Source organism: Peromyscus maniculatus, chromosome 4 (assembly GCF_049852395.1).
Source record: "Peromyscus maniculatus bairdii isolate BWxNUB_F1_BW_parent chromosome 4, HU_Pman_BW_mat_3.1, whole genome shotgun sequence".
NCBI classification, from domain to species: domain Eukaryota; kingdom Metazoa; phylum Chordata; class Mammalia; order Rodentia; family Cricetidae; genus Peromyscus; species Peromyscus maniculatus.
Genome location: NC_134855.1, coordinates 91585633 through 91611039, shown reverse-complemented (window position 1 = coordinate 91611039; position 25407 = coordinate 91585633). Strand labels below are relative to the sequence as shown.

General features: G+C 42.5%; 1 protein-coding gene across 1 annotated transcript; it reads left to right on the top strand.

The window, feature by feature from the left end:
* Window positions 1–4425: 4425 nt before the first annotated feature.
* On the top strand, window positions 4426–9005 carry Gjd2 (gap junction protein delta 2). Its single transcript, XM_006983852.4, has 2 exons — window positions 4426–4718; window positions 5791–9005. Exons 1-2 carry the CDS (start codon window positions 4648–4650, stop codon window positions 6683–6685), a joined length of 966 nt encoding a protein of 321 aa, XP_006983914.1. The 5' UTR covers window positions 4426–4647; the 3' UTR covers window positions 6686–9005.
* The last annotated feature ends 16402 nt before the right edge of the window (window positions 9006–25407 follow it).

The following is a 25407-nucleotide window of genomic DNA, read 5'->3' as shown; positions in this document are numbered from 1 at the left end:
AAAAGGGAGACATCATTTTGCACCAAAGAGTAAAATTTCATTTGCCATTTATATTCTTTTACGTCTCCTAAGACAGGTTAGTTTTATCCCGTCAGAAGACAATTGGATGTTTTCATTGGTGAACAGATGTATGTAGGCCACCGGGGATGGGGGAGTGGGGTAGGGAGTGAATCTCAGTTAACTCTTGTTTGTGAATGAAATGTGAAAGACTTTAACCTGGAGACCAGTCTCAAACAGAAGGAAGTCTCTCTCCCCATCACACAAATCCTGGGAGACTGCAGATGTTGGTGCTTCCCAGGAGAGCTGCATCCAGGGCTCTGATCAGCTTTCCAAGGCCACCTTGCTGATGCTGATGCTGCAGCCTAAGCTTTGCTGCTGCAGCACTCCCTGGCTTAGTTCAGGAAGTGCCAGGACCACAGGGAAGAGGAAAAGAATGGAGAAGAGAGCAGCAGGGACCAATAGTGAGCAAGAAGGCTTTCCCTGGAGTAATCCAGGCCACCCCTAATGTGTTAAGATTCCCACATGGCAAATGGATCCCCTCTTCCTCTGTCTTAAATATGATTACATTACAGAAGAGAACTGAGACCACCTCCAATCAGGAGACATGTAGCTCTCCCAGGTCACAAGAACTAGATGGCCTGAGTGTCTTCACCATACCCTCCCAACAAATGCTTGATTTCCACAATGCTAAAGACACTGTGGAAAGCACCATGAGGAATACATGCCCTCTGTCCTCCCAATAACATATGTTCCAGTAAAGCAGAGGCCAAAAGATCAACCTTCATTTTTACAAGTATGGAGTTCCAGTGAGGTTTCACTTACCGGATATTTAGAGTGGAGTTGTTAACAGGTTCATGTGGAACCTGTGGTTGAAGAAAATGAAGTTTTAAGCATATATAAAGATAAGAGCACATCCAGACAGACACACACAGTAGAATTTATCATTGTTAGTAACTCTACATTCCATTCCTGAGTCAGGATGTTCAACCCACACCCTTTGCTAGTCTTTGGAGTCTTTCCTTCTAGATGAGACAAAGCTTTTCCAATCTTGGTTAATGGGCATTGTTATTTGCTAAGACGGGGATGTACAAAGTGAGCAAACTAGAAGTCATTGTGATTTAGATACTCACAGGTTCCTATGATCTCTATGATCCAAAACCACTTTAAAGGCCACAGTCTTCTCAGTTTTACATTATCTCAGTCTTCCCAAAGACTCTGAATACCACATTTGCCACTGTATGCTAAAGAAACCATGAGGCATGAATTATGCACTCTGTTTCCTAAGGATTTATGGTCCAGGAAGAGATCCAAAGCCAAGAGATCCACCTTCACTCTAACATGTACAGTCCCTATGAGCTTCCACTTACTGAGTCACAGATAGGCCTGTTTTCAGATCTGTGAAGAATGGGGTAAGATTTCCTGATATCTAGGATTCATTCCTATACTAGCAAAGGTGGAATTTTAAAAAATCTCCAAATTTCAAATGATAAGAGCCTGTTAACAACTCGAAAACTTGACCCGTAGCTCCAGACTTTAATTTAGCAATCTGATATGGGAACTCACTGTCTGTATTCTTAACCTACCCAGGTGGCTTACCAAACACTAAGGTTAATTCTATATGTTCTATATTTGATTTTCAACTGATGCCCTTGCTTTAGTATTGTAGAATGAGCTTCAAATTAGAATTAATGGGAGGAACTTTGCAGTTGACTTAAATAAGTAGTTTCAATCAGAGGGGAATTGAGAAGTCAGAATCCAGCCAGATGAAATAATGCCCCGAGGAAGCTCGGAGTTGTCCAGCTGTACATAGAACCTCTTTATATTTAATGCAGAACAATCAAGGCAAATTATTCATTGAAAATGGAGTAGATTGGGCTCAAAAGAGGAAGGGAAATATAGATGTGTTAGACAACTTATGCATAATTTCTGACATTTGCATTTTCTTTCTAGATATCATTTCTACATCTCTTGCAATTCCCTCAATGGGCTTTTGACCTCTGAAACTACAAAAGTTTGAAATTTAAAGTAACAAAATTTAATTGATGAACATTTTAAGATTGGTTTTGTCCCATGGAAGGTTCTTACTGTCTATAATTTCAGTTTCCTAAATGTATTTTCATACAGTTTAACACAGAAATTAGGGTTTATTCTTTTTCTGTTTATTGTAGTACAGCTGACAACTAAAATTTCAATAAATAAAATAAAAACAGTTGTTTTAAAAAAAATATGGTGGTAAGAATAAGTTTTTGTAGCCTTAAAAACAAACTACTTAGTATGTCATAGGTTTTACATAGAAGTGTTTTGGGGTCTTTATATACCAATGGTACATGTGTGTCTTTCATGTGTCATATTGAAGCATAATTAAAAATAATAAGCTGATGATTAACAATTCAGTCATAACCTAGTGATTGAAGTTTGCATTAGACTCACTGTCTATAAAGGTTTGGCAAGACCTAAGCACAGAAGATGATTTTGAGTTATACAACTTATTAGGGGACATTTAAAGGTAGTTAAACAGATTGCCTTTGGTACTTTCTCATTCATTTTCTCTCTATGATTCTTTACTCCAAAAATGTCTGCCATAGATGGAGCAAATATAGGGACTCAAGGGAGCGAAGAGAAAACCTGGGAATGTGTATCACATTTGAGATGAGGGAATCACCATCCCATCTGTTAGCCAACTGGATAAAAACTCTTTCTGTCTCTATTCTCAAACATATTTTTCTGCCAAGAGGGTGAAGCTACCCCTGCCTTAACCATAACATTCCCTTTATCTCCTCCATATTTCCCCATCTTTGATGGACTCCATGAAGATCTGCTTCCTTGGGCTAGAAGCGTCAACCCCAAGAGACAATCTTGGTGCAGTCATTCCTCAGATGCTCAAGCTTGTGTTCTGTCTGTAAGCATTATGCGTGCAGAAGGGCATGTGTGGGAACTCTGAGCCCTATTCGGCACCCTTCCTCCCAGTCTCAGGACCACCAGGTACCCAACTGACTCAATTGTTCTAGACTCAAAGCACATGCTAGAGTGGCTTATATAATATACATATGTGTGTGCTCCCTGAGGGTAATTAAGGCTGCATTATATTCCTAAAACCAGCTAGCAACCCTTTCCCAGTCAGATTTTTGGAAGGATGACAAGTCCCTAACTCATTGTGCTTTTGGTATTTATAGGAAACACTCCCAACTTTGATGTCTCCTAAAACTGACCCTCAGCTAATTAGCAGCCTGGTGTGATTGTTTCAATTTTCCTGGGACCAATTAAGTAAGGTGCTGTAGATGGAACCGACAACAAAATGTAAATTTAAAAACCGCTTCTAGAATCTGCTCATTGAGGGAGGGAGAAAAGCAAAGGCTGAATAAGGAGAGTCGGGGGTGGGGTGAGATTGCGAGCTGCTGTTTCTGCTAGATGAATGCTGAATCTCTTTAAATTCAGACTGGACCGTGCTAACCTGAAGAGTACCCCCTACTCGCATCAGTTACGTGCAGATAAAAACACAGCCTCCTAATCTGTGTAGGGAGAAATGAGAACTCATCGTGGCCAGTCCACTGGCTCGCTGCTAGGCACCTGTTTGGTTGGCAAATACTTTGTGTCCAGACCTTCATGCTCAGAACACCTTCACACCTGCATTCAGGCGTCAGCCAGCAGGGAGTCTCATTGGGTCTTTCTCACTCCAACATCTGATCAGCTCACCAAAGCCAGGACCCTCTGCAGCACTCTTGCGGAAAGCTGTCCTCTCCCAGTAAGGGCTAAATAGAGCCCTTCCCCCAACCAGCACCACCATCTAGAAAAGGAATTTCAGTGGTGTCTCAGAAGGCCCAAAGCTAAAGGTGAGGGACAGGCGGGGACAAGCTAAGCTACCTACTCGGGTCCCTCCTCACTCACCTACGAGTCTGCTCCTCCTGCGGGAGGCCGGCGGCCAGGTGAGGCTACCTGGGAGCCCCAGAAGCCCCAAGGGGCGCTGCAGTCCTTGGTCTCCCCATCCCCGGCGCAGCGGGGGACTCCAGACCGTCTCCTCCCCCCCGCAGCGCGCGGCCGCGGCCCCTCGGGCTCCGACGCTGGGCGACAGCGGCACGCCGCGCTCTGCTCCCCTCCGCCGACCTGGCGTGACGCAGGCGGAGACTACTTAAGGGCGGATTAGAGGCGGTGGCCGCGGATTCCCCAGCCCCGCAGCCAGCTCTGCGCGCGCCGCAGCAGCGCGGGAGCGCCAGGTGCCCGCTCCAGTGACAGGCACCGGGGACGGTGCGCGGACCCAGACCGCAAGATCGCGGGGAAGGCGGCGCAGAGACCAGTCTTCCGCGGGCAGGAGCTCGGCCACCTGCACGCTGCCACCCAGCCCCGCCCCTCGCCGGGAGACTGCGGGAGTCAACCTGACTCCCGGACGGCAGCGAGGTGCTGGCCAGCTCCTCCGCACCGCGCCAACAGCCCCATTGGTCGGGACGCGCATAGATTGCTTTCCCCCTTTTTTAAGTGCAATAAAAGGGGGAGGGGCTCGTGGATTTTTTTTTTTTTTAAACATTTTTTGTTTGCTTCTTTAATTGGGGGCAATTCGCTCCCCGGTCAGGAGGTGCGGCCCGGGGAGGGGCCAGGACCAGGAACGTGCCCGGTACTGCCCAGTCTTTGTCTGCTGCCTCCGGATGCACAGCGATGGGGGAATGGACCATCTTGGAGAGGCTGCTGGAAGCCGCGGTGCAGCAGCACTCCACTATGATCGGGAGGTAAGGGCACCAAGCCAGCCGTCAGCGGGCCCGTCGGGCGGCCCTTGGGAATATCTTCTCCCATCTCTAACGACCCTCAGACCCCCAGCTGGCCCTCTGCCTCCTCCCCATCCTCTGTCCAAGTGCTAGTGTTGCCTGCGTTAAGGGATTACCCGAAGCCCAGTGACGCCCCCCTCCTCCAGTTACTCCTGACCAGCTCCCCCATACTTTCTCTATAAAGCACCACAGGGGGAAGGGGTTCTCGCTTCCCTCATCAGAAAAGGACTTGTGGACTCAGTCCTGGTACCCCCACTCTCCAGAGTCAGCTCCAATCTCCATCTGGTTCCCTAAATAGAATCTACAAGGAAGGCAGAATTGCATTTGGACAGAGAAGGGCAAGTGGGGAGATGGATTTGCTCATCACAGCAGATGCATCATTCTTTAACAGATATTTATTAAGCTAGACTCTGTTCTCCGTTAAAACTTAATGCCAGAGAGCCGTACACATAGCTGGCTTCTTTTTGTGGATATCTATATGTATGTATATATGCACATATGTATGTGTAGGATATATATTTATTTATTCATATTTATCTCTACCTGCAGCTATCTATTTATGTATATAGACATGTGAGTTTTGTATTCATAACTGTTTCTATGGACAATTAAGTTCTATATGTTGAGACTAGTACTTACACATGTAGGGCTCAATACTCACCCCATGTGTAGACCCTCAAACACACATTCTCTGTAAAAGAGTCTACATGCATTGGCCAGAGTAAAGATGTGTTTAGAGTCTCTAGACATTCTTCATATAGAGCTGAAATATACACATTACAAAAGGACCATAAACAGTGTATGAAATTGTGCAGATGTGAGATCCCTGTAATATGAAGTATTTCAAGCTTACCAGCACCAAGCAGAAAAGGAAGAGATAAAGTTGTTTTCCAGGCTCTCAGTTCAGTACCACACAAGGGTGGACAGCTCCCCTGTCCAAGGACTGGTAAACACTGAAAACAGGAAAGATCAGGGACTTCCCATCACTGACTTAGCCTATGAGAACCTCTCTCCCCCCTCCTTTTCCTCTGCTCAGGATCCTGTTGACTGTGGTGGTGATCTTCCGGATACTCATTGTGGCCATTGTGGGGGAGACGGTGTACGATGATGAGCAGACCATGTTTGTGTGCAACACCCTGCAGCCCGGCTGTAACCAGGCCTGCTATGACCGCGCCTTTCCCATCTCCCATATACGTTACTGGGTCTTCCAGATCATAATGGTGTGCACCCCCAGTCTCTGTTTCATCACCTATTCTGTGCACCAATCGGCCAAGCAGCGAGAACGCCGGTACTCTACTGTCTTCCTAGCCCTGGACAGAGACCCCACTGAGTCTATAGGGGGACCTGGAGGAACTGGGGTTGGGGGCAGTAGTGGGAGCAAACGAGAAGATAAGAAGTTGCAAAATGCCATTGTCAATGGGGTGCTGCAGAACACAGAGAACACCAGCAAGGAGACAGAACCAGATTGCTTAGAGGTTAAAGAGCTGACTCCACACCCATCAGGGCTGCGCACAGCAGCAAGGTCCAAGCTCCGAAGACAGGAAGGTATCTCTCGCTTCTATATCATCCAAGTGGTGTTCCGAAATGCTCTGGAGATTGGGTTTCTGGTGGGCCAATACTTTCTATATGGCTTCAGTGTCCCGGGGTTATATGAGTGTAACCGATACCCCTGCATCAAGGAGGTGGAATGTTATGTGTCTAGACCTACTGAGAAGACAGTCTTTCTGGTGTTTATGTTTGCTGTGAGCGGCATTTGTGTGGTGCTCAACCTGGCTGAACTTAACCATCTGGGATGGCGCAAGATCAAACTCGCTGTCCGTGGGGCCCAGGCCAAGAGAAAGTCGGTCTATGAGATACGTAACAAAGACCTGCCTCGAGTCAGTGTTCCCAACTTCGGCAGGACTCAGTCCAGTGACTCCGCCTACGTGTGAAAAGGCAGGTTCGGGGAAGGCCTGCTGGGTGGCAAGTAGCCCCGAGGCAGATGATGACTCAAGGGTAGACAGACCTGCCCTCATTTATGCGATGCTCGATATCAAGGTGTAGGAGACGGATATTAAGGGGTCTCCATCGGCAAAGAGAAAATGTAGAACTGTCATCACACATCCTACCATCGGTTCTACAGAGACAATTGGGTAGAGTGACGAGATGACTGAGCCGGACTTCCTTGGGCCTTTCTCTTTAATGGCCCTTCCTGCTCCTGACAACAGTGGCCTGGTACAGCTGCCAAGCAAGACTTAGCTCTGCCGAGCTCTGTATTCTGGTGAATGGCATGAGTCAAATACTCATTGATATAAAATTTGTGACCCATCTCAGCACATCCCTTCATCCTGGGCTGCAGAAAAAAAAACACCCCTGAGGATCTTTCTCCCCCATCAGCATGCCCCTTTCCCTCAAACCCAGGATAGCATGCCAGCTTTTCTGTTTCCTTGATCTGGCCTTATATTAGCCCTAACACAGTTCATCTGCAAGCTAGAGGGAATTACATGGGGTGCTTTTTGGAGACTGGCCAGGGCAGAGGTTTGCAGTAAGAGCCCCATATGACTGGTTCTTAGTCATTATGAAAACCTTAGGAATGTCTCAATATTTCCAATTTTTTTAACTCAAATTGCACTGGTGCTGTTTATTAGGGGTGGGGGATGGGAGGGAGGGAATATCAACAACACTTCCGTGAGATGGTCATTTCACTGTTGAGCATGTGTTTATGAGCTTTGGGATATTTCTGCCTTCTAGCTTATGGACTGTGGATAGTATTAACAATATGGTTTTTGTTGAAATGGAGGGTATCTACTCAAGCCACAGAATTTCTAACTGGTAGATCTTGCTCATTTTCTTACCTAATTTTGTTGTGCTACACAGCTGCACATCATTTTTGCCATGGTTTGAATTTACCTGTGTGCTCACACCAGAGACCTTAATCAGCCCATGTCAATCCCAACTTATTTTATCATAAGTTATTTTTGAAACACACACGTGCACATAATCACTGGTTTAACAAACCTGGAAGTAAACATTATTGGCTAACATGTGTTTATGGATACTTATTTGAGACATATACCAAAGGTTCAAAAACCTGTTGTTTGAACTGAGGCAATTCTCCTCTGTTGCTCTTATTTATTTAAGTGCCATATTCCACCTTTCACACCCACTGTGTATTTAGCTGAAACATTAGGCAAGAGTAGTATTCAGATAATATGTTTTTATGGAAGCCCTCTATTTCCTTTGAATTATTATTATTATTATTGTTATTATTATTGGTTTTTTGATTTAGATATGGATGTGGTATGTTATACAACCGAGGATTTGTTTAAAATAAAGTTCTTGCCTTTTTTTATAAACTGGGAAGAGCCTTCATTTTTCTATTTTGATTGGAGTTCTATTTGTTTAAATAAATGTTCAAAATGTTACAATGGAGGGACATTTGGCCCAGGGAGTGAACAATAGATGAAACATATCTGAGGGATGAATAATAAAGTCCAATCCTCCATGAGCAGACACAGAGAAGCTGGCAACTTTTACAAATGTTTAAATGTGAATGGTGATGTTTTAAGTGTTATTCCCTTCTCCTTTCTGACTTTAGCCTGGCATTTCTCTACCTGAGTAAGTATATTTCTTGGATATAGATGTCAATAATACTGGACCACAGTCACTCTATTTAGGAGTGTTTTTTTCCCTCTTTTTCCCACCATGGATTGTTACAGTTGGCAGGCACACTGTTTAACCACTGATCTCTTTAGAACCTGGTGTCTAAAAAGATGTCCAAAGGAGTTCTCTAGACCAGCACTGTCTGGTAAAACTTCTGCAGTGATGACATCTAACCTTGGAACGATTATCTACATGTGATTACTGAGGTCTTAAAATGTGGCTAGTGCAACTAAAGAACAGAATCTCTAATCTGATTTAACTTTGATGGACTTAAATAGCTATGATAGTTAGCTACCATAGTATCACACAGTACAGTTCTAGATGTTTTAATCAGCTGTTTTCCTTGCATCTTTAAATAGGGATGGATCTTTTGCTTATATGTCATAAGATCTTTCTAGCTGTATCATTTTATGGTTTCTTGCCTTCCCTACATGTGGTCCTGTTTCTGTAGACTAATGTTCTTCCTCTGTTATTTAACTTTATACAATGTTCTAATCTTAATGAGTACTTGGTTTGAACAGCAGGAAACAGTGTAGAATTTCCCGGGTAGTTGTCTTTCCAACACAATGGTTACACCTTTTAACTATGGGCCACGTAAATGCCAATTTTAGAATGAAAATGTGTCTATTTCAATCTATAGGTTTCCATCTGCAGTATAAATAAGCGGTTGAAGATGATTATCCTTGAGTAAAGAAACAGATTCTCCTCTGCCTTATGTTTGGTAAGCTAAAAATGTTTCAAGACACCTCCCAGAGCTGAAGGAAGAGTGTCGCTTGAGCACTCTTAGCATATGCTTGGGTGTGAAAGAAATGGGAATCTGTGTGGAAAACAAGGTCTGTTGTATTTATGCCTTGATGGAGGATTAAAAGAGGAGTGGTTCCTGGGAGTGCATCCTTTATCAGTGAGGCTCATCTATTGCTCTTGTTTGGTGTTTCTAAACACCTCCAAGAGACAAGACTATTAACGCATGTGTTAGTAACTCATGTTAACTCACGGAGAGAAAGCATGCTTGCATATATAGACACCCTGAAGGATGTCTTGCTTTTTATCAAATGAACACATATACTTCGATGGTTTGATGGTGCACATAGCTGTGTGATGAATGTGACCTAAATCTTTATTGTGTGAAAGGATGCCACTGATATATTCTTTTAGATTCCTTAATTTTTTGGTTAGCTTTAAGTCCTTTGGTCTATGCACAAATATGTATGCATGTGTGCATGTGCGTGAGTGCATGCATTTGTGTGTGTGTATGTGTGTGTGTGCATGTGTGTGTATGTATGTGTTTAAGTGTGTGTGTGTGTGTGTGTGTGTGTGTGTGTGTGTGTGTGTGTGTGTGTACACTGGTGGAGCAGTGGGTAACAGTCCATGAACTGGGTTTAAAAGTTTGGCAACTAGCTTGGAGGGACTAAGTTACTTAGTCTCAGGAAAAAAATAACTGAAATTACAGAATTTGTCATGTGTAGGTTCCCAAATATCTAAAAGGTCACAAATATGGGTGGTAACAGTCCTATTCTATGTACTCTGTGATCTTTGTCCTTATTGACCACTGGTCCAAAAGCAGTACTCATAGCAGTGGGTTTCTTGGAAAGTAGTAACATCCTGGAAGAGAGAACGGAGTAAAAACACTTAGGACACACAATTTGAGTTTATTTTACTTTTTGTTTTATTAACAATTTTAGTTTGACTATTTTAGTATTCTAGGGCTGAGATTACAGAGTGACATAGACAGCAGAAATTATTTTCTTATGGTTTAGAGGTTAAAATCCCAAACCAAGGTGATGGTAAGTTGGTGTCTTCTTTGTGATGGCTGTTCTCTTTTATAAGGGCACTGTCAGATTGCATTTGGGTTTCATTTTTAACTTGCCTTTTCTCAGAGGAGTGTAGATGAGACAGGGTCTCATTCTGTAGCCTAGACGGTCTTGAATTACCCCAAATCCTCCTGCCTTTGCTTCACATGAAGGGGGGGTATAGGCCACCAGGCCTGACAATAGTCATCTTTTACATTCATTACAGTTAGAGGCCTTATCTCCAAATATAGCAACATTCTGATATACTTGTGTCAGACCTTCTGAATAGTAATTTGGAAGGACACACTAAGGATTTTCACATCTTCAGGTGCCCTTACAGTTACGGGAACTATATAAATATATGCATAAAAGGAACCACTTTTGAAAAAAGGGCAAAGTAGGTAATTGAATAGAACATCAGAACAATGAGTGTATGTTAGACTGCTCTGGGCCAACTAAGTTACAGTGTAGATGCTGCACACAAGGCACTAAGTAGAGACTGAGCTCCTGCAACAGAGCCAGGAAGCCTGAAGATACAAGGATAGTACCACTAAGCTTAGCCCTTGAGGTCTATGAAAAATCAACCTCTTAGATGGAAAGATCAAATATTTAGTCGATAGAAATGGGGGAGAACGTATTATTTCCTTTGCCTCACTCCACACCACCTTTCTAAGCTGATGGGTGCTACAAGCTCAGAATCGGCATTGTTTATTTTTCCAGTCTTGGGCATCAGGACTGGTGAGCCTGAAACATTAACACAGCATCATAAGATTCAGTTACCTAGAGAGGAAAAGGGAAGGCTGAGGCTCTCATGACAGACCTCCTCATGCTAAATGCATCTGGGGTTCATGACAAGAAGCTATAGATGGATGACTGACAGAAATTCTCAAGGCCTTTGGAGTAGCCATGGCTCCAAGTTGAGATTTTCATGGAGCCCAAGGGTCTGGGCAGGGTTACAGCCTGGAGTCGACAGGGGAGAGGAGGAGAGATATTTGGAAGCCAAGAGAGGTGGAGTCGAGGGAAGAATGTTTGCAGGGGCACAAAGTTCTAATGAGCGTTTATATAAAGGAGAGAGTTTTAACTAAATGAAGACTCAAAAATCATTTGTTGGATTTGGTGGGTAGCAAGGTAGAACTTATCACATGCTGTCCTAGATACTTTCAGCCCTCAGAAGGTTGGGTAGAAATATCAGCAGCAAAGAGTAAATGATCAACCCCATCCCTGACAGTGCTCTGAAAGTCAGTCAAGCCTGCCACACCAGCCTTATGCTGACTCAACGCTTACTAAACTACCAGGCTACTCTGCTCTAGTAGAAGGTGTGGTAGTTAAACAGACCTGGTTGAGACAAGCCTAAATGAGCAGTTAAGATTAAAATGATCCAGTGCCTCTTTCAGCTTTGGGCCTTTTAAGGACAGTACCAGAGAAACATTGATGTAACACTAGAGATGAATGCTGACCTGCCGTCAGCGAGACACACTGCTCATCCAGGCCACTGCCCCAAGTCTCTGGTCCCCATGAGGAGCAGAGTGGAGGAAGTAGACCTGTTATTCTTGCTGATTCCATAAGCAACATTCTAGAGCATGCCTAGCATCATATATAGAGGCCATCATTTGAAAGCAGGCTACTGAAACCCTCACTAACAACTTCTCTTGCAAGGACTAAATGACCTAAAATATAAAGTAATCAAAAGCCATTCGATTCTGTTCAGTAATATATTGAGCACCAGTGGTCTGTAATCCCCTGGATGGTGTCATGAGAAATGCAGAGAAGGCCATACTATTCTCCTCCCTTCACAGGGTCTCCAGTCAGCCTGAGGGGAGGCCAACAGTCTCAAACAGCAGAATGTGACCTGCGATTGTCAAGTTTCAAAGCCTGGGTACTAAGGAGGAAGATTCTGTATCTGTATGTGTGCACGTGGGTGCTTGGTATGTGCGTGTGTAAGTGTGTAAGTGTGTGTGTGTGTGTGTGTGTGTGTGTGTGTGTGTGTGTGTGTGTGTGTGGAGTTGGAAGATGGGAATGGCGAGGGACAGAAAAGCTTCAATCAACAAGGCACAAGAAAACTTCACTAAATATTTTTCTTTACTTCTTGTATGTTTGTTTTTTTGGTTTTATTTTGTTGTTGCTGTTGTTTTGTCAAGATGATGACAAAGTCTCTCGACTCCTAGCTTGGATCAGCCTTCATTCCATGAGTGGCCAGAGTTGTTGCCATCTCTAGGGAAAGTACCTGTGTTATCCCAACACAGCCAGCCTGACCTGGCATTGGACAATGACTGGAACCACTGTTAGCTATCTAGGTGCACAGACTAAAGCTGGTAAATCCCTAGAAGCTGTGACCTGGTATTGGCTTTTTGAGGATGACCAGTCTGGGTGGTGGTTAGGCTAGGGAGCAGAGATAAGGTCTGGGGACCTGGCATAGATTCAGAGCAGGTAGAAGGGGTCTGGGCACTTTAACTCTGTCTCCATCCTCAGAGTCAGTCAAAGGAGCTGGGCAGAGTGTTTGGGTGGTCCCAGACGATCTGGGACTGGTGTCCTGAGGATAGGAGGGAGGCTGGGGAGACATAAGCATATGCTGCAGAGCAACGAACCTGCAGCATTTGGAGAGAGCTATGATCTCAGCCAGACTGGAATAAAAATATTTCACCATAAAGGGCTTATTAGGAAGGTCTATTCCAAAGAGAAGTTAGGGACCCACCCACAGAAATATAACTTCTGTCTAGAAAAGATGTGGAGAACGGGGGGGGGGGGGGAGGGTATTTTCCCTGGGGTTCATAAAAGGAAGTGAGAAGTGAGTCTGACAAGTGAGTGGACTGCATTATGTGTAGGGTAAGGGAGGCCATGCCGATTTGAGGAGACAATGTGAGGAGACATCTTTCATCAAAGCCTCTCACTGCTGCTTTGAGCTGTGCCAGGTCCCCAGGCATCAGTCACACTGTCCTGTCTTACTACGCAGAGGCTCACTGCACCCATCTCAGGATCAGCTCTGATTTGGAAAACACATTTCAATCTCAACAGTAAGGGATTGGAGCAAATATCTAGGGTGATGGTTGGGGATTTGGCAGCATGGCCCCATTAACATTAGTGGGAGTTAGTCAGCTAAATCCCAGACATGGAACGGAATCCTGTGTTTATTCTTCATGATGACCTTTCTGATGTAAATTGATACAATATTTCAGAACCACTTAGACCGATTAAGCTTTGTAGAATCTACCTCTTCTAAAAGGAAAATCTTTCTGGAAATTGCTGCTTTGTGCACTGAAATGTTTGTATTTGCGGGCAACTGTGGCCAATAGGAACATATGGGTACCTAAATATAGAATTGGTGAGTTTTGATACCTCTGAGACATTGGATCTGGGGAGAGTTATCTGTTGTACATGCCTCCAGGTAGGGGCCAACAGTTTTGTAAATTATTGCTTTTGCCAAAGAACATCTTCCTTCTTCCACAATTTTGCATTTTCTTCCCTCTTTTTTTTTTTTTTTTTTTTTTTTCATTTTTCTCAGTGACAGTGAAAGAAATTCCTGGTCCCTTTTTATATGAAATCTGAATGTTTGGAAGAGTCTATTAAGGACCCCAGTAATGACAAAACAGATGCATATTTACTATGTTCCGGGTTCCACAATCACAGGAGTGACCTCACTCAATTCTTAGCCACTGGCCTGGATGGAGAGTGCTAATAATTATTCGACCAATTTTCAGATGACGAACTTAAGATATCTAGATGTTCTACCCACCCACCAGGTCATATAGTTGATGTATGACCATGGTTAGATTCATACTCATCAGCCTAAGGTTGAAGTCAAGTTTTAACATTTCTTACACTGCCTGCAGGATGGCTGGGAGGTGAGGTCATAGGAAGCCTGGCATATTCTCTCACATTCTTCTCATCACATCTTTATTGCAGCGTTTCTCCTCTCTCCTTTTCTCCAAAAAGCTTTTATTTCTCCCTAAGATTAAAAAAAGTGTGCATGTATCTGCTTGAGTTTATGTGCACTACATGGGTGTAGGTGTCTGAGGAGGCTTGATCCCCAGGAATTGGAGGTACTGGTGGTTGTGAACCATCCAGTGTCGATGCTGGGAACTTAACCCAGGTCCCCTACAAGAGCAGTGAGTACTTATGACTTCAGAGCAATCTCTCCACGCCCAAAAGTTCTTTTTCATATGTTGTAATACAGCATAAGACCATGAGGCTTTCAAAGGCCTTCATCTTCCTTTTTGTAGGGCCTGGCATAAAATGAGGTCTCACAAATGCTAATTGATTATATAAATAACTAAAGGCATAGGATCACACAACCTTGAGATAGACAAAGAAGGTCATTCCATTCACTCTTTCATTTCATACATGTAACTTGGTTCAAGAAAGCAAGTTTATAGAAAGAACTCTGGGCTAGATGGAAGTTGAGGCAGGATAGGATTAAGAAAATGGGTATCTCAGACTAAAGGAAAGATCACCCTGCATTGGACAAGGGTCATTAGCTGTTGCTGGCAGAGTTTCCAGACTCAGAACCCAGATCTATCTCTAGGTACAGGCTATGTGAATCTTGTTTTAGGTAAACACATAGCTTGTCAATTCTGTCATACTATTCTCTTGGCCTTAGTCTAGGTCAGATAATGAACTTAAGGGAAATTTTCTATTGTCTTGGTCCCATATTGTATGTATAGTATCTATTGTGCGAATCTATATCCTGTATCACTTTAGACATCTCTACTCCTGGTACACCACAAGAAACCATGTTTTGGCTTTTTTCTTTTAGAATTTCTGGGTAACGTAATAGTCCTTGATGGAACTCAGGCTCTCTAAGCCATGAAATATATCTGTGGCTCTCATCTATCCTCACTAAAGATTCTCTGTAGCCTCCTCTCTTCTGGGGGGTCACTGCTTGCCCTGTGACACATGTTTATTGGTTGGCATTTCAGGGTAATATTTAAAATTCTATTTCTTCCTGAGTTTATTTCATTCTATTCATCTATGAAGGATGGTCAATGGATTCATTTATTCTTTTAGTATATATTTACTAAATAGAGTATTTTCAGTTGTTCATTGCTAAGTTAACACTAAGATCTTTAATGTCCTCCACAGCCTTAAGTGTTTGAACATCCAATCTCTGGCACATTGAACTGTTTTCGGAGGTTGTTGGGCCAGACTGGTGGAGGTTGGTTACTGAAGCGTGGCCCTGGAAGGTTATAGCCTGACCCTGCTTTTGCCCCCATACCGTCTGCTTCCTGATCAGCCAACATAGGAGAGGCCTCTGCCACACTGTCCTGCTCCCATGAACTCCATCATGTGTTCCTTGTTGTGATAAACTGAAACTGGACTGCAACTAAGTAGAAGCTGAAGTGGGTATCCTGGAGAGGCAGGCAGCCTCGCTGTGGTCATCCTAGCTGGCTTCTAATTCAGACATGAGAGAGAAAATTGAAAGTACTGCTTTTCTCTTCAAATGGTGTCATTTATTTTTACATCATTACAAAAGTAATATATATATACAGGACAGAGAAAAGCACAATAAAAAGACTTTTTACACCCACAGAACCATTGTTAAACTGTACCTGTCTGTTGTTGTGAACCTGTGTAGGCCACTGCTAGGTTAACCACAGATAAGGCTTCTATGGAGTTAAGGCCACACTGTGTATATGGTTTTGTAGCACTTTTTCCCCTTAGAGACAGGTTAACATTTTCCGTATCGGCCAACATCTCTATAACAGGCTTTTGATTAATTAATGGGCATGCTGGTCCCACAGTTGACTTGAGCAACTCCCTAGTTGTTGGATATTTGGGTTGTTATGAGTTATAGCATTTACACCAATAGTCAGTTGTCAATACATTTTTTCAGCTCTTCAAAAAGATGACTATGAGCAGTTAAGGTAAATGTCCAAGGAGCGGATAATGTTTGTAATAAAGCAAAGCAAGATTATATAATAGGAAGATATATACACTCTTCGTATTTTGTTTTGAGAGCAGAGGGGAAGGCAAAACTAATTTGGAAGTTCATTTATGCATGTGTGATATGTGCATGTTGATCTGCATGTGTGAGTATGAGTGAGTGCACATATGCTATGACACACACAGAAGTTAAAGCACTCTTTCATGTTGGTCCTCACCTCCCATCATGTGTGAGAGAGAGGCTCTCAGTGGTTTTCCACTAAACACAACCAAGATGGCTGGCCTGTGAGCCTCCATGGATTCTCCTTTCTCTACCTAACTTCTCCCCATGGAAGTAGGGTTCCACATACTTGTGTTACTGTGCCTGACTGGCTTTTAAGTGGATTCTGGGGATTCAAACTCTGGTCTTCACTTATGCTGCAAGCCTTTTAACCATTGAGTCATTTCTGCAGCCTAGAGGTTCATTTTTTATATTTCACTTAAGACAATCAGTACATGTCATGTGAATTTCTGTGCGTGTAAGTATGTGCACATGCATGCACATATATGTGAGTGACAAGAACTAACTTTCTAATACAAGCTGTCAGTACAGAGACTTTTGGTGCCAACGACTCTTAAGTTTGAAGTGAAAGTCCTGTCTCAAGTATTGAGGCTAGACATATGAATGCACTACCGGGCCAGGGCCTGATTCTAAAGTCCCCGGGAGAAAGCACACAAGTTTAATCAAGCTTTCGTTAAGTTACATGCAGCTCACGTCTTGGACAAGAGCTGCCTTTGGCTAAGGGAGTCATCTCACTGGAACCACAGTAAGAGATCAGAGTTTAGCTGGTCGGTCCTAGGGAAGAGATGAAGCGCCAACTCCGGGTCTCCTCAGGGGTGGCACAAAATCTGAGTCACAGGGATTTGAAATGCGTCCTGCTGGGTCTGAGCTGAAGCCAGTAAGCAAGTGGCTGAGATGGAAGCTTCGCAAGGCGATGAATGCAAACACTCACACGGGCACCTTCCGAGGGCCACTCGGTGCACGTCTGAGCATAACAATGGGGCTGTGAGAGCACTTAAGACTGCCAGTCTTTATTAGTAGGAACAAACATTTCTAAAGGAGCCCTTGTGTGGGTTTTGGTTCTTTTTGCCAAGTATCTCTGAAATTTAAGTGAAGGTACATTTGATAAAAATAGCAGTTTGCTTCTCTGAGCCTGGGTGCTAATGAGCTCAGCAGGCATTTAGTCCTCACTTTGATCTGTTTGCTTTCTTTACCACACCTCTCTCTGGTGCTCCTGGGGTCCCAGGGTGTTGAGAGGAGGGTGGCTGGTACTTTAAAAAGAATTTCCTAGGTGAGAAAATGCAATGATGTAAGGAATTCTTTTTTAAGGAACTGGGTAGAAAGGCTAATACATTAACCAAGTGGGGACTGTGGGCAGGGGTGCCACCTTTCTCAAGGCAATGCTTTGTTTAAAAAATGATACCCTCCTTGCTGGTTTAAATAATTCCATTGAATTTAAAAAAGAAGAAGAAAGGGGGAATGGAAGGTGAACTCAACCTTCACTACCTGCCCTCTTCGTGGAAATAAATGACAGGAAACCAGACAGGAGATGCAAATACAGTTTTAGGTGTAAACTATAAAAATACCCAAGATCCATAATATGGTACTATCCCATGGCCATCTCTGCTTAAATTTTGATGTGTCCAATCTGTATTTGCTGAGCCCACCCATGGGTCAGACACTGAATTGGCATCTTGGCTCTTTTCTTATCTAGTTGTGTGATCCAGGAAGTTATTGAACCTGGCTAAGACCTGGTTTCTACATCTGTAAAGTGAGAATAATAAAATCATTGATTTCATTGGATTGCTGGAAGTTTTAAATTTGACTGTTAGAGTTCATCATGGTGCCTGAGACACGCTAAGTGTTTGCTAAATGTTACTTCTCTATTACAATAATGATTATCTATTAGTAAGAAACTAGGTGGTTTTATTTGGTCATTGTCATACTGAGCTCATCAGAATTCTCTGTGTAAGAGGATACTAAGAATACACAAGAAGGGGTTTGGAAAAGTAAGACCTTTTTTTTTTTTTCATATTCCATAGTTCATTGAAGGCCAGTCACCTAACTCCTACAGCTAGCTCAATGGAGTATGTCATGTGTTGGGAGAACACAGTGGAATCCAACTTTGAGAAAAGAAGGAGTAGCAGCCAGTACACCAGGTTTCTTGCTGAAGGAGAAGCATTCAGGGAAGACCTATGGAGGAAATCTCTTCTTATTTCCTCAGAACGTGACTCTGTTACACAATCTAAATAAACCTCCTCCATTTCTGTAAAGCTTGTAGGATAACTAGGATAGAAAATAGCTATCTCACATATGCCAAAATGAGCTCTGAAATCACTTGTTCTTCAGTGTCAGCAGCCAGGTGCAAAGAAAGACTTCAAATCACAGCCTGCTCTAGCTCTAAATCTCCAGTTGCTAAAATGGTCTATGGACAAACCAATCCTGAATGGTCCCAGTCTTGCCTCAGTTACTAAAAATGTGCTATCCACAAACTACAGTGAGACTGAGGATCTTGCCTTGACCAAGGCCCCAAAGACAGAGATATGCTAATGGAAAAGCCCCTAAAGTTCTCAAATGACTTTACAGAGTCTAGGAGATAGAAGGACAGAGATAAAGAATGAAGGCATGAGCTACAAGAAAGACTGCCATACAGTTTAATACTCACTACCACCACCATTGACTAATCTAGGATGTTACAGCTGAAGTTGAAGGACACCAGTTGGGCAATGAATGCCGGTGATGTACAAGCTATGCCTAGATTGGCTAGGCAAAGCCATGTGATGATTGGTATGTTAGGGAGAACCTTTGAAAGATGTGTTCTACAGATACTTGAAAAATTCCAAAATATCTCAGCCTGTGTCAGACTGGGCCTCAAGTAATTGTCATATGGGGAAACATGTCTCAGAAGCTGCCCCTTCCTTTCCTTAACACTTCCTCTCCTCCTTCCTTTTCTTCCCTTCTTTCCACTCAATAACCCTATGGGAGTTCCACCTATTTTTTTCCTCTTAGAAGAGGGAAGGACAACTTTTTGTGAATTCTTTCATCTCAAAACTAAAGTTTTAAAAATGATTATCTCTTTAAATAAACATCAGAAAAGAAAAGCTCAGTCAGAAATGTAGAGTGCTTAATCAAAAGAGTCAATGAAGTAAGCACCTTTAAGCAGGGCCTTTTCAGTTTATTCAAGCAATTTCATTGAGAGAAACCAGTTTGGAGGCATGAAACAGCTCGTCTCTTTTGCAGATCCATGGGCTCCCTGGATTGGCAGGCATTTCATGCTAGTCCAGCCTCTTGTATACCCCCATGTTTGTGCACCCTCCTTCCAGGGTGACTGTCCACATCTATGGCTGAGGACCATAACCTTCCCTTTGTAATGCCTCTGTCATCCAACAGCTCTCCCTGCTTGAAAGCTCTTTTTTTATGGTAAGCTAGAAACTGCTTCCCCCAAACAGCGGCACCTTCCAGATAATGACCTACAGCAAAGGGGGTTTGTGCTTTCTTCTGGCTTTCTTCTGTTCATCCTCACCTATAGGGCTCACTGTCTGAGGTGGAACTAATTTAACACATGCTTCCTTCCAGGGAAAATTGCCACTCCTGTGATATTTGAGACAATGGGTCTAATAGGGAGGAAAGAATCTTGATGTATAAGGTTCTGCATTAGAAAAGACAGGGCACTAGCTAGCCAGGGGCATGTGTACTGGCATCTGTGGTTCTCTGTCTTTGCCAAGAATAAAGATGGAAACAATAAGGATAGAAATAACTATTAAAATACAAGTGGGAGGATTATTATTTTTCCCCACTCACAAGCAATGATGAGTGTACTAGATTCATATTTGGAAAAAGCGGGTAACTTTGATGTTCATTCAGAACAAATTGGTATCAGATAACCACAATCCCATATGTTCCTATTTTCTGTTTTGGTTGCTAGGCGCATGGAATTCGTGAGAAGTTGGCTAAGTATGTATGACACATTTTTGTATGTGAATCATAAATATTGGCTGATTCCTTTCAGGATCTGCTGTCATTCAGAAATAGATGCTGAATGAAGCCTTCCTTCTCTCCTCAAGAAGACCCAGGCTCTCAGTAGACACAGGGTGTGGGAGGGAGGCAGGTCTCCAGCACGGGGGAAGAGGAATGAAAATGACAGGTCCTTTACCCCTGAGAGGCATGCTGCAGTTAACCAGACACCTCCCAAGTCACAACCTCACTTGATCTTCCTGCTTTCCTCTGAGGTAGGTATTAGGGTTGGCAGCTATCTTCATCCCAGGAATAAGGGTGCACGCATCACAGCGCAGTGGTGGCAGGAGAAACCCCAGAAGGGGGGATCTCCTGAGAGTGATGTTTCATCCTGGCAGCTCTGGGGCCAGTCCTTCAGTGTGGCGCAACATGCTCCACCATCCTGCTGAGTCCAGCATTTTATTTCTTAGCTTGTTTTTTCCCCCCATTGGTACTTACATAAATATCCATCTAGGGAGGGAGGGAGAGAAGGAAAGAGAGACAGAGAGAGGAGGGGGGAACAGCAGCTGTCATCAGGTCAGGGTGTCAGGCTGGGGACCTGCCATCTCATTGAACAAATCTCCTTTCAGCTCCAACAGTGTCCTGAGTGCAGCTGTAATCAAGGGTGATATGACTGTCCCCAGGCTCAGGAATACTCCCTACCCATAAAGAGAACAGAGAGAGTGAGTGCTTTAGCCTGTTACCAAGTTACCAAGGTGTTACTTATGAATCATTAACCAGAGGCAGAGAAAATGAGAATAAGTCAAAGCAAACAAATCCTGACAGTGGGGCCTCTAAAGACGGATCTCAGGTCAGCATTTGGGCATTAATCCTACCTGGTTGTCACAAACATGCAATGTGCTTAGGTAGGAGAGCGGGCCGTGCTTTAGACTTCAGATAACTCTAAAAAGCCTTCCAATATTTGGCACATGTCAATAAAGCTGGAAAATCTCTCTCTCTCTCTCTCTCTCTCTCTCTCTCTCTCTCTCTCTCTCTCTCTCTCTCTCTCTCTCTCTCTCTCACACACACACACACACACACACGCATCTCTGATCTCTCCCTTTCTCTGTCTCTGTCTCTCTCTCTCTCACATACACACACACAAACACACACTCACGCAAGCACACACAAGTGCACATATGCACACACTCCCTCCCTTCTGATGTCACTGTGTATTACATGGTTCATGACAGCCAACATTTTTGACTTCTGTCCTGCATGGAGATACTTTGCACACCACACTCTAGACCCCACTTCAATGCTGAAAAGCCTGCAGTGTTGCTTTTCTCTTTCTGGAAGTCTGTTGCTTAAATAACCACCAGCAAACAAGAGGAGTGAACGTGGATACCAGTTGAAGCTGGTTGCTGCACACTTGGAGACAGGTTGAGCTAGTCTGCATTGTGTCTGTAAAAATATCAGCAAAAGTAATAAAAAGTCAAGGCACTGAAGTGACTGGACTTGGTTGAAGCTCATAGTGGAAGTCTGTATGAGCTCTGCAGCATTGACTTCATTCAAATAATAGCAAACCCAGCTAAGCTACTTTCTAATAGTAATTCTACAGAGCACAGAATCTTCCTAACATTTCCACATCTGGAAAACTAAATAAGCAGTAGCTACCTTGTTAGGTTTCTATCAGCACTATTTGAAGCAACTTTATTGTTTCTTAACAGGTAGTAAAAATAACATCTATAGAATTTTTAAGGGAAATGTAGTATAAGGATGATTGAGTATTTGAACACTCACGGCTGGATGCCTAGTTGATTGTCATAAATGAACTGTAATAGAGATTCAAAGAGCATGAAGTCTATACTCAATTTCACATGTCTTTATGCATGGTGCTTCTTCTCCTCTCTTGGCCACACACCAACTCTCTGTTTGCCAGTCTGCACAATGAAAACTTGGCTTACTAACAGCTCCTATGTTTTTACATTTTCTCAATTCAATGGTGTCACCAGGCTGAGTTCGAATCTCTTATTATGGAGTCCAAGTCTTTTGAGGGAGGATTTTTTTTTAATTGTTTAGCTTGAGCAAGAGTTATGTTCCCATATCCAACAATGAAGGCTGAGCATTAAGTCATCATGAGAGGCTCCCTTGGAAGCCACATGGATGAAGCCAGCAAGGAGAAGGGCTCAAAAGGCAATAGAGTAATTTTCAAACACTGATTTGTGTGTAGTCATGTTGGTACTAGTCAGACATTGTAATTGCAGTCAAAAAATAAAATGCTTAAGACACAACAGTAGTTAACGGATAAGTTCTGAAGGCTACTCCTTTGAGCTGACTCTCCTTTATGTGTTCAGGGTAGTGTCTAAGGTTAGCCCATTTATAATGAAGGGTATAAGAACTAGAATTATCTATGGTAGTTTGTGCCAGTTAAAATATGCAAGGTGAAGAACCTTAGGAAAAAAATCAAGCAAGAAAGTAGGATAGGAAGTGCTTGGGTTGTAAGTTTAAATAGAGTGTCTAACAAGACAGTGGCAACTGGACAGTTACCAACAGGAAGCAAATAAGTGGGCCCTGATCTATTTTTTTCCTTTGGGAAAAGAAATAACATTATAGTTAGAGGGACCAGCAAGTGGCAGAACCATGAGTTAGAAAGAAGAGTGAGAAGTCATGCACAGCTAGAATTGAGTAAGACAAAATTAGTATAAGAGATGTATGGACCTGCTGACTTTCACCGATCTTCAGAGTTTTCTACTTGGAAGAGAGAAGAGGTATAAGATGCTGATACAGATGGACAGAGCATCAGCCTTGTCCATTCATCAGTGTTCCTCTGAATAAGCCAATTGTAATGAGATAAAGGTAGACTGAGCCAATTTCTTATACCATAAACCTAAGAAGAAATAATAGAGTGGATTCAGAAGCAGACATGTGTCTGCCAGTACAAAAATCAGCTCCAGGGTGCTGTTCTTCCTTGGGAAACTGAAAGAATTGAACAGTACTGGTAGGAGACCTGGCATTTCAAGAAGAGTGAATGAATGTCCCCTTACACACCACTAAGCTACTGAAGGAAGAAACTGTATGAGAACAAGATTCATTTTGAAAAAAAATAACCATTTTAAAAGACACCAAAATATAACCTTTTCAATACTTAGTTCTGAATGCTAATTAGGAGATGATCCATAAAGTTATTAGAAGAGGAAGTCCCTGTCATGTGATCATGCCTCATAGCTCTTTCTGTGATGAATATTGACAAGTGTTTTGAATGTGAACATTAGCTAATAAACTGACAGGAAGAGTAGCATAGGGAGATGCAAAGCTTGTGGTAAAAGAAATTCCTCCTTTTCCAAAAATCTTGCCCTTACACTATCTGTACTATCAACCCAAAGCCCATACTGATGTGGTCTTTTCCCGAAACTCTGATTTGTATAGGAGTTCATGAAAAATGCAGCTTGCCCCTGTGTGTTGGGTACTCAGATGCCCAGAAGTTAAGCATCTCTCAAACATCTAGCAGAATGAAGAGAATCGTGTAATTTAGATACAGAAAATCAATTATAAAGGAGAAGCACAGCAAATCCAACCTTCCTGTGACAGGTGGTCCAGGGACAGTGAAGGATCAGAATAAGCCTCTTAACTAACCTTGATAATAATAACAGTGCCCACTACTTCTTAAAGAACTGATTCTAGTGGTCAGAAGAGGGGACTTCCTTCAGTAGTTGTGAACGATGGTGTCTCAGAGAAGAACTACTTATAGTGTAATTTATATCTCTCTCATCTGTCCCTATATTCATGTGGCAAAATGTAAAAACATCCACAAAAAAGATGGCTATACTGAGAAATAAAATGAGAGTAGAGGAAAGACCTTTTTAAAATGTCATCTTCATATTTGTATATTTTGGTACATTGACCAAGTATGTGAATTTATTTCTCTAATTATGGCACTGATGATGATAAAATTTTCTCTTCTCCATTTTTAATACCAAGAGGAAAGGGTAAAGTATATCAGAGTTCATTACATGATAGGGCAGACTATTATGAGTCTACCTGCCAACACATACCAGTTTGTCATTTATCTCCTCTGGCTCTCTCATTTATTCTTTCTTGTTTCTACCATTGCCTGTCACCTATGTATCTATCTTTCATCTATCTATATACATCATCATCTATCCATTCGTCTGCCCTAGTTTTGTTTTTTGATTTTCTATTTTGAAAATACTCTGACAAGAGCAACGTAGAAGGAAAATGGTTGACTTTGGCTCATAATTCCAGGGCACAGTCCATCATTGCAGGTAAATCTAGGAAGGAAATTGGAACATCTAGCCACACCACATCCACAGTCAAGATCAGAGAGCAAAATGAATGCATACATACTACCTTATTCAGCTTTTTCAGCTTGCTTTATATAGTCTAGGGCCCAACCCTTGACATACCTATTTGAAATGGGTTTTCCCACTTCAATGAACCCCTGTTAAGAAAATTACTCACAGGCATACACATATGCCAACATTATCTTGACACGTCTTTTTTGAGATTCTCAAACCAGGTGATTTCACACTGTATCAGGTTGACAGTGAAAATTGATCATCACACCATGCAAACAAAACACACAAAAGTCAGACATGATATATTTCCCCCCAAATTATTCCTATACCAAGTCACTTTCTTAGAAGTAAAAGACATCATGCACATCTTTTTGTTCAATGTTCCATAGAATAAACATCTACATTGCTCTTGTATTGCTTACAGAAATAACATGATGTGACTCCATAATTAGTCCTGTGTCTTATTTTTCCCTAAAGGCTACATAGTATCTCATTGCATATTTGTTCTATAATTTATTTCCCACTTCTCTGATGATGGATATTGTTGGTTGTTTTCACGCTTTTATCATTGCAAACAAAACTCTACCTCTGGATGTTTGGCATTATATAAAGACAGCCAATTTAGAAACTGCTCAATTTGCTGATAGATAATGCTTTACAACTGAACTGAAAATGTGGAGTGACAGCCTTGTGACTCAGCCTGATGTGATGGGGAGTAACAACATGCAATCTTTTTCTACCATCAATTATCATGAAGTAAATTAACGGTGTCAGAAGGGAAAAGTAAAATATTCTTGGCTCTTAAAAATCAATTTTCAATCTTTTATTCACCTGAACAGGACAAGAATAAAGTGGAGAAAAGCTTTCTGTTCACATTCATATTTAAGAAACACATTCAATGTTATTTGGCTTAATATCTAGAAATGAGCTACAAGATGTAGAAAGGCAACATTATGCTATTCATGTTAACTTTACCAGTCACTACATAATTCACAGTCAAAACTGGCAAAAGAAAAAGCACATGAGATTTGGTACATAGCAGTAAAACAGAG

What these genes read in the sequence shown, in the direction of transcription:
- Gjd2 (XM_006983852.4), top strand. Translation starts at nt 4,648, where the DNA reads ATGGGGGAATGGACCATCTTGGAGAGGCTGCTGGAAGCCGCGGTGCAG. An exon ending in CACTCCACTATGATCGGGAG is followed by an intron (nt 4,719 to 5,790) that starts GTAAGGGCACCA and finishes TCCTCTGCTCAG; the next exon opens with GATCCTGTTGACTGTGGTGG.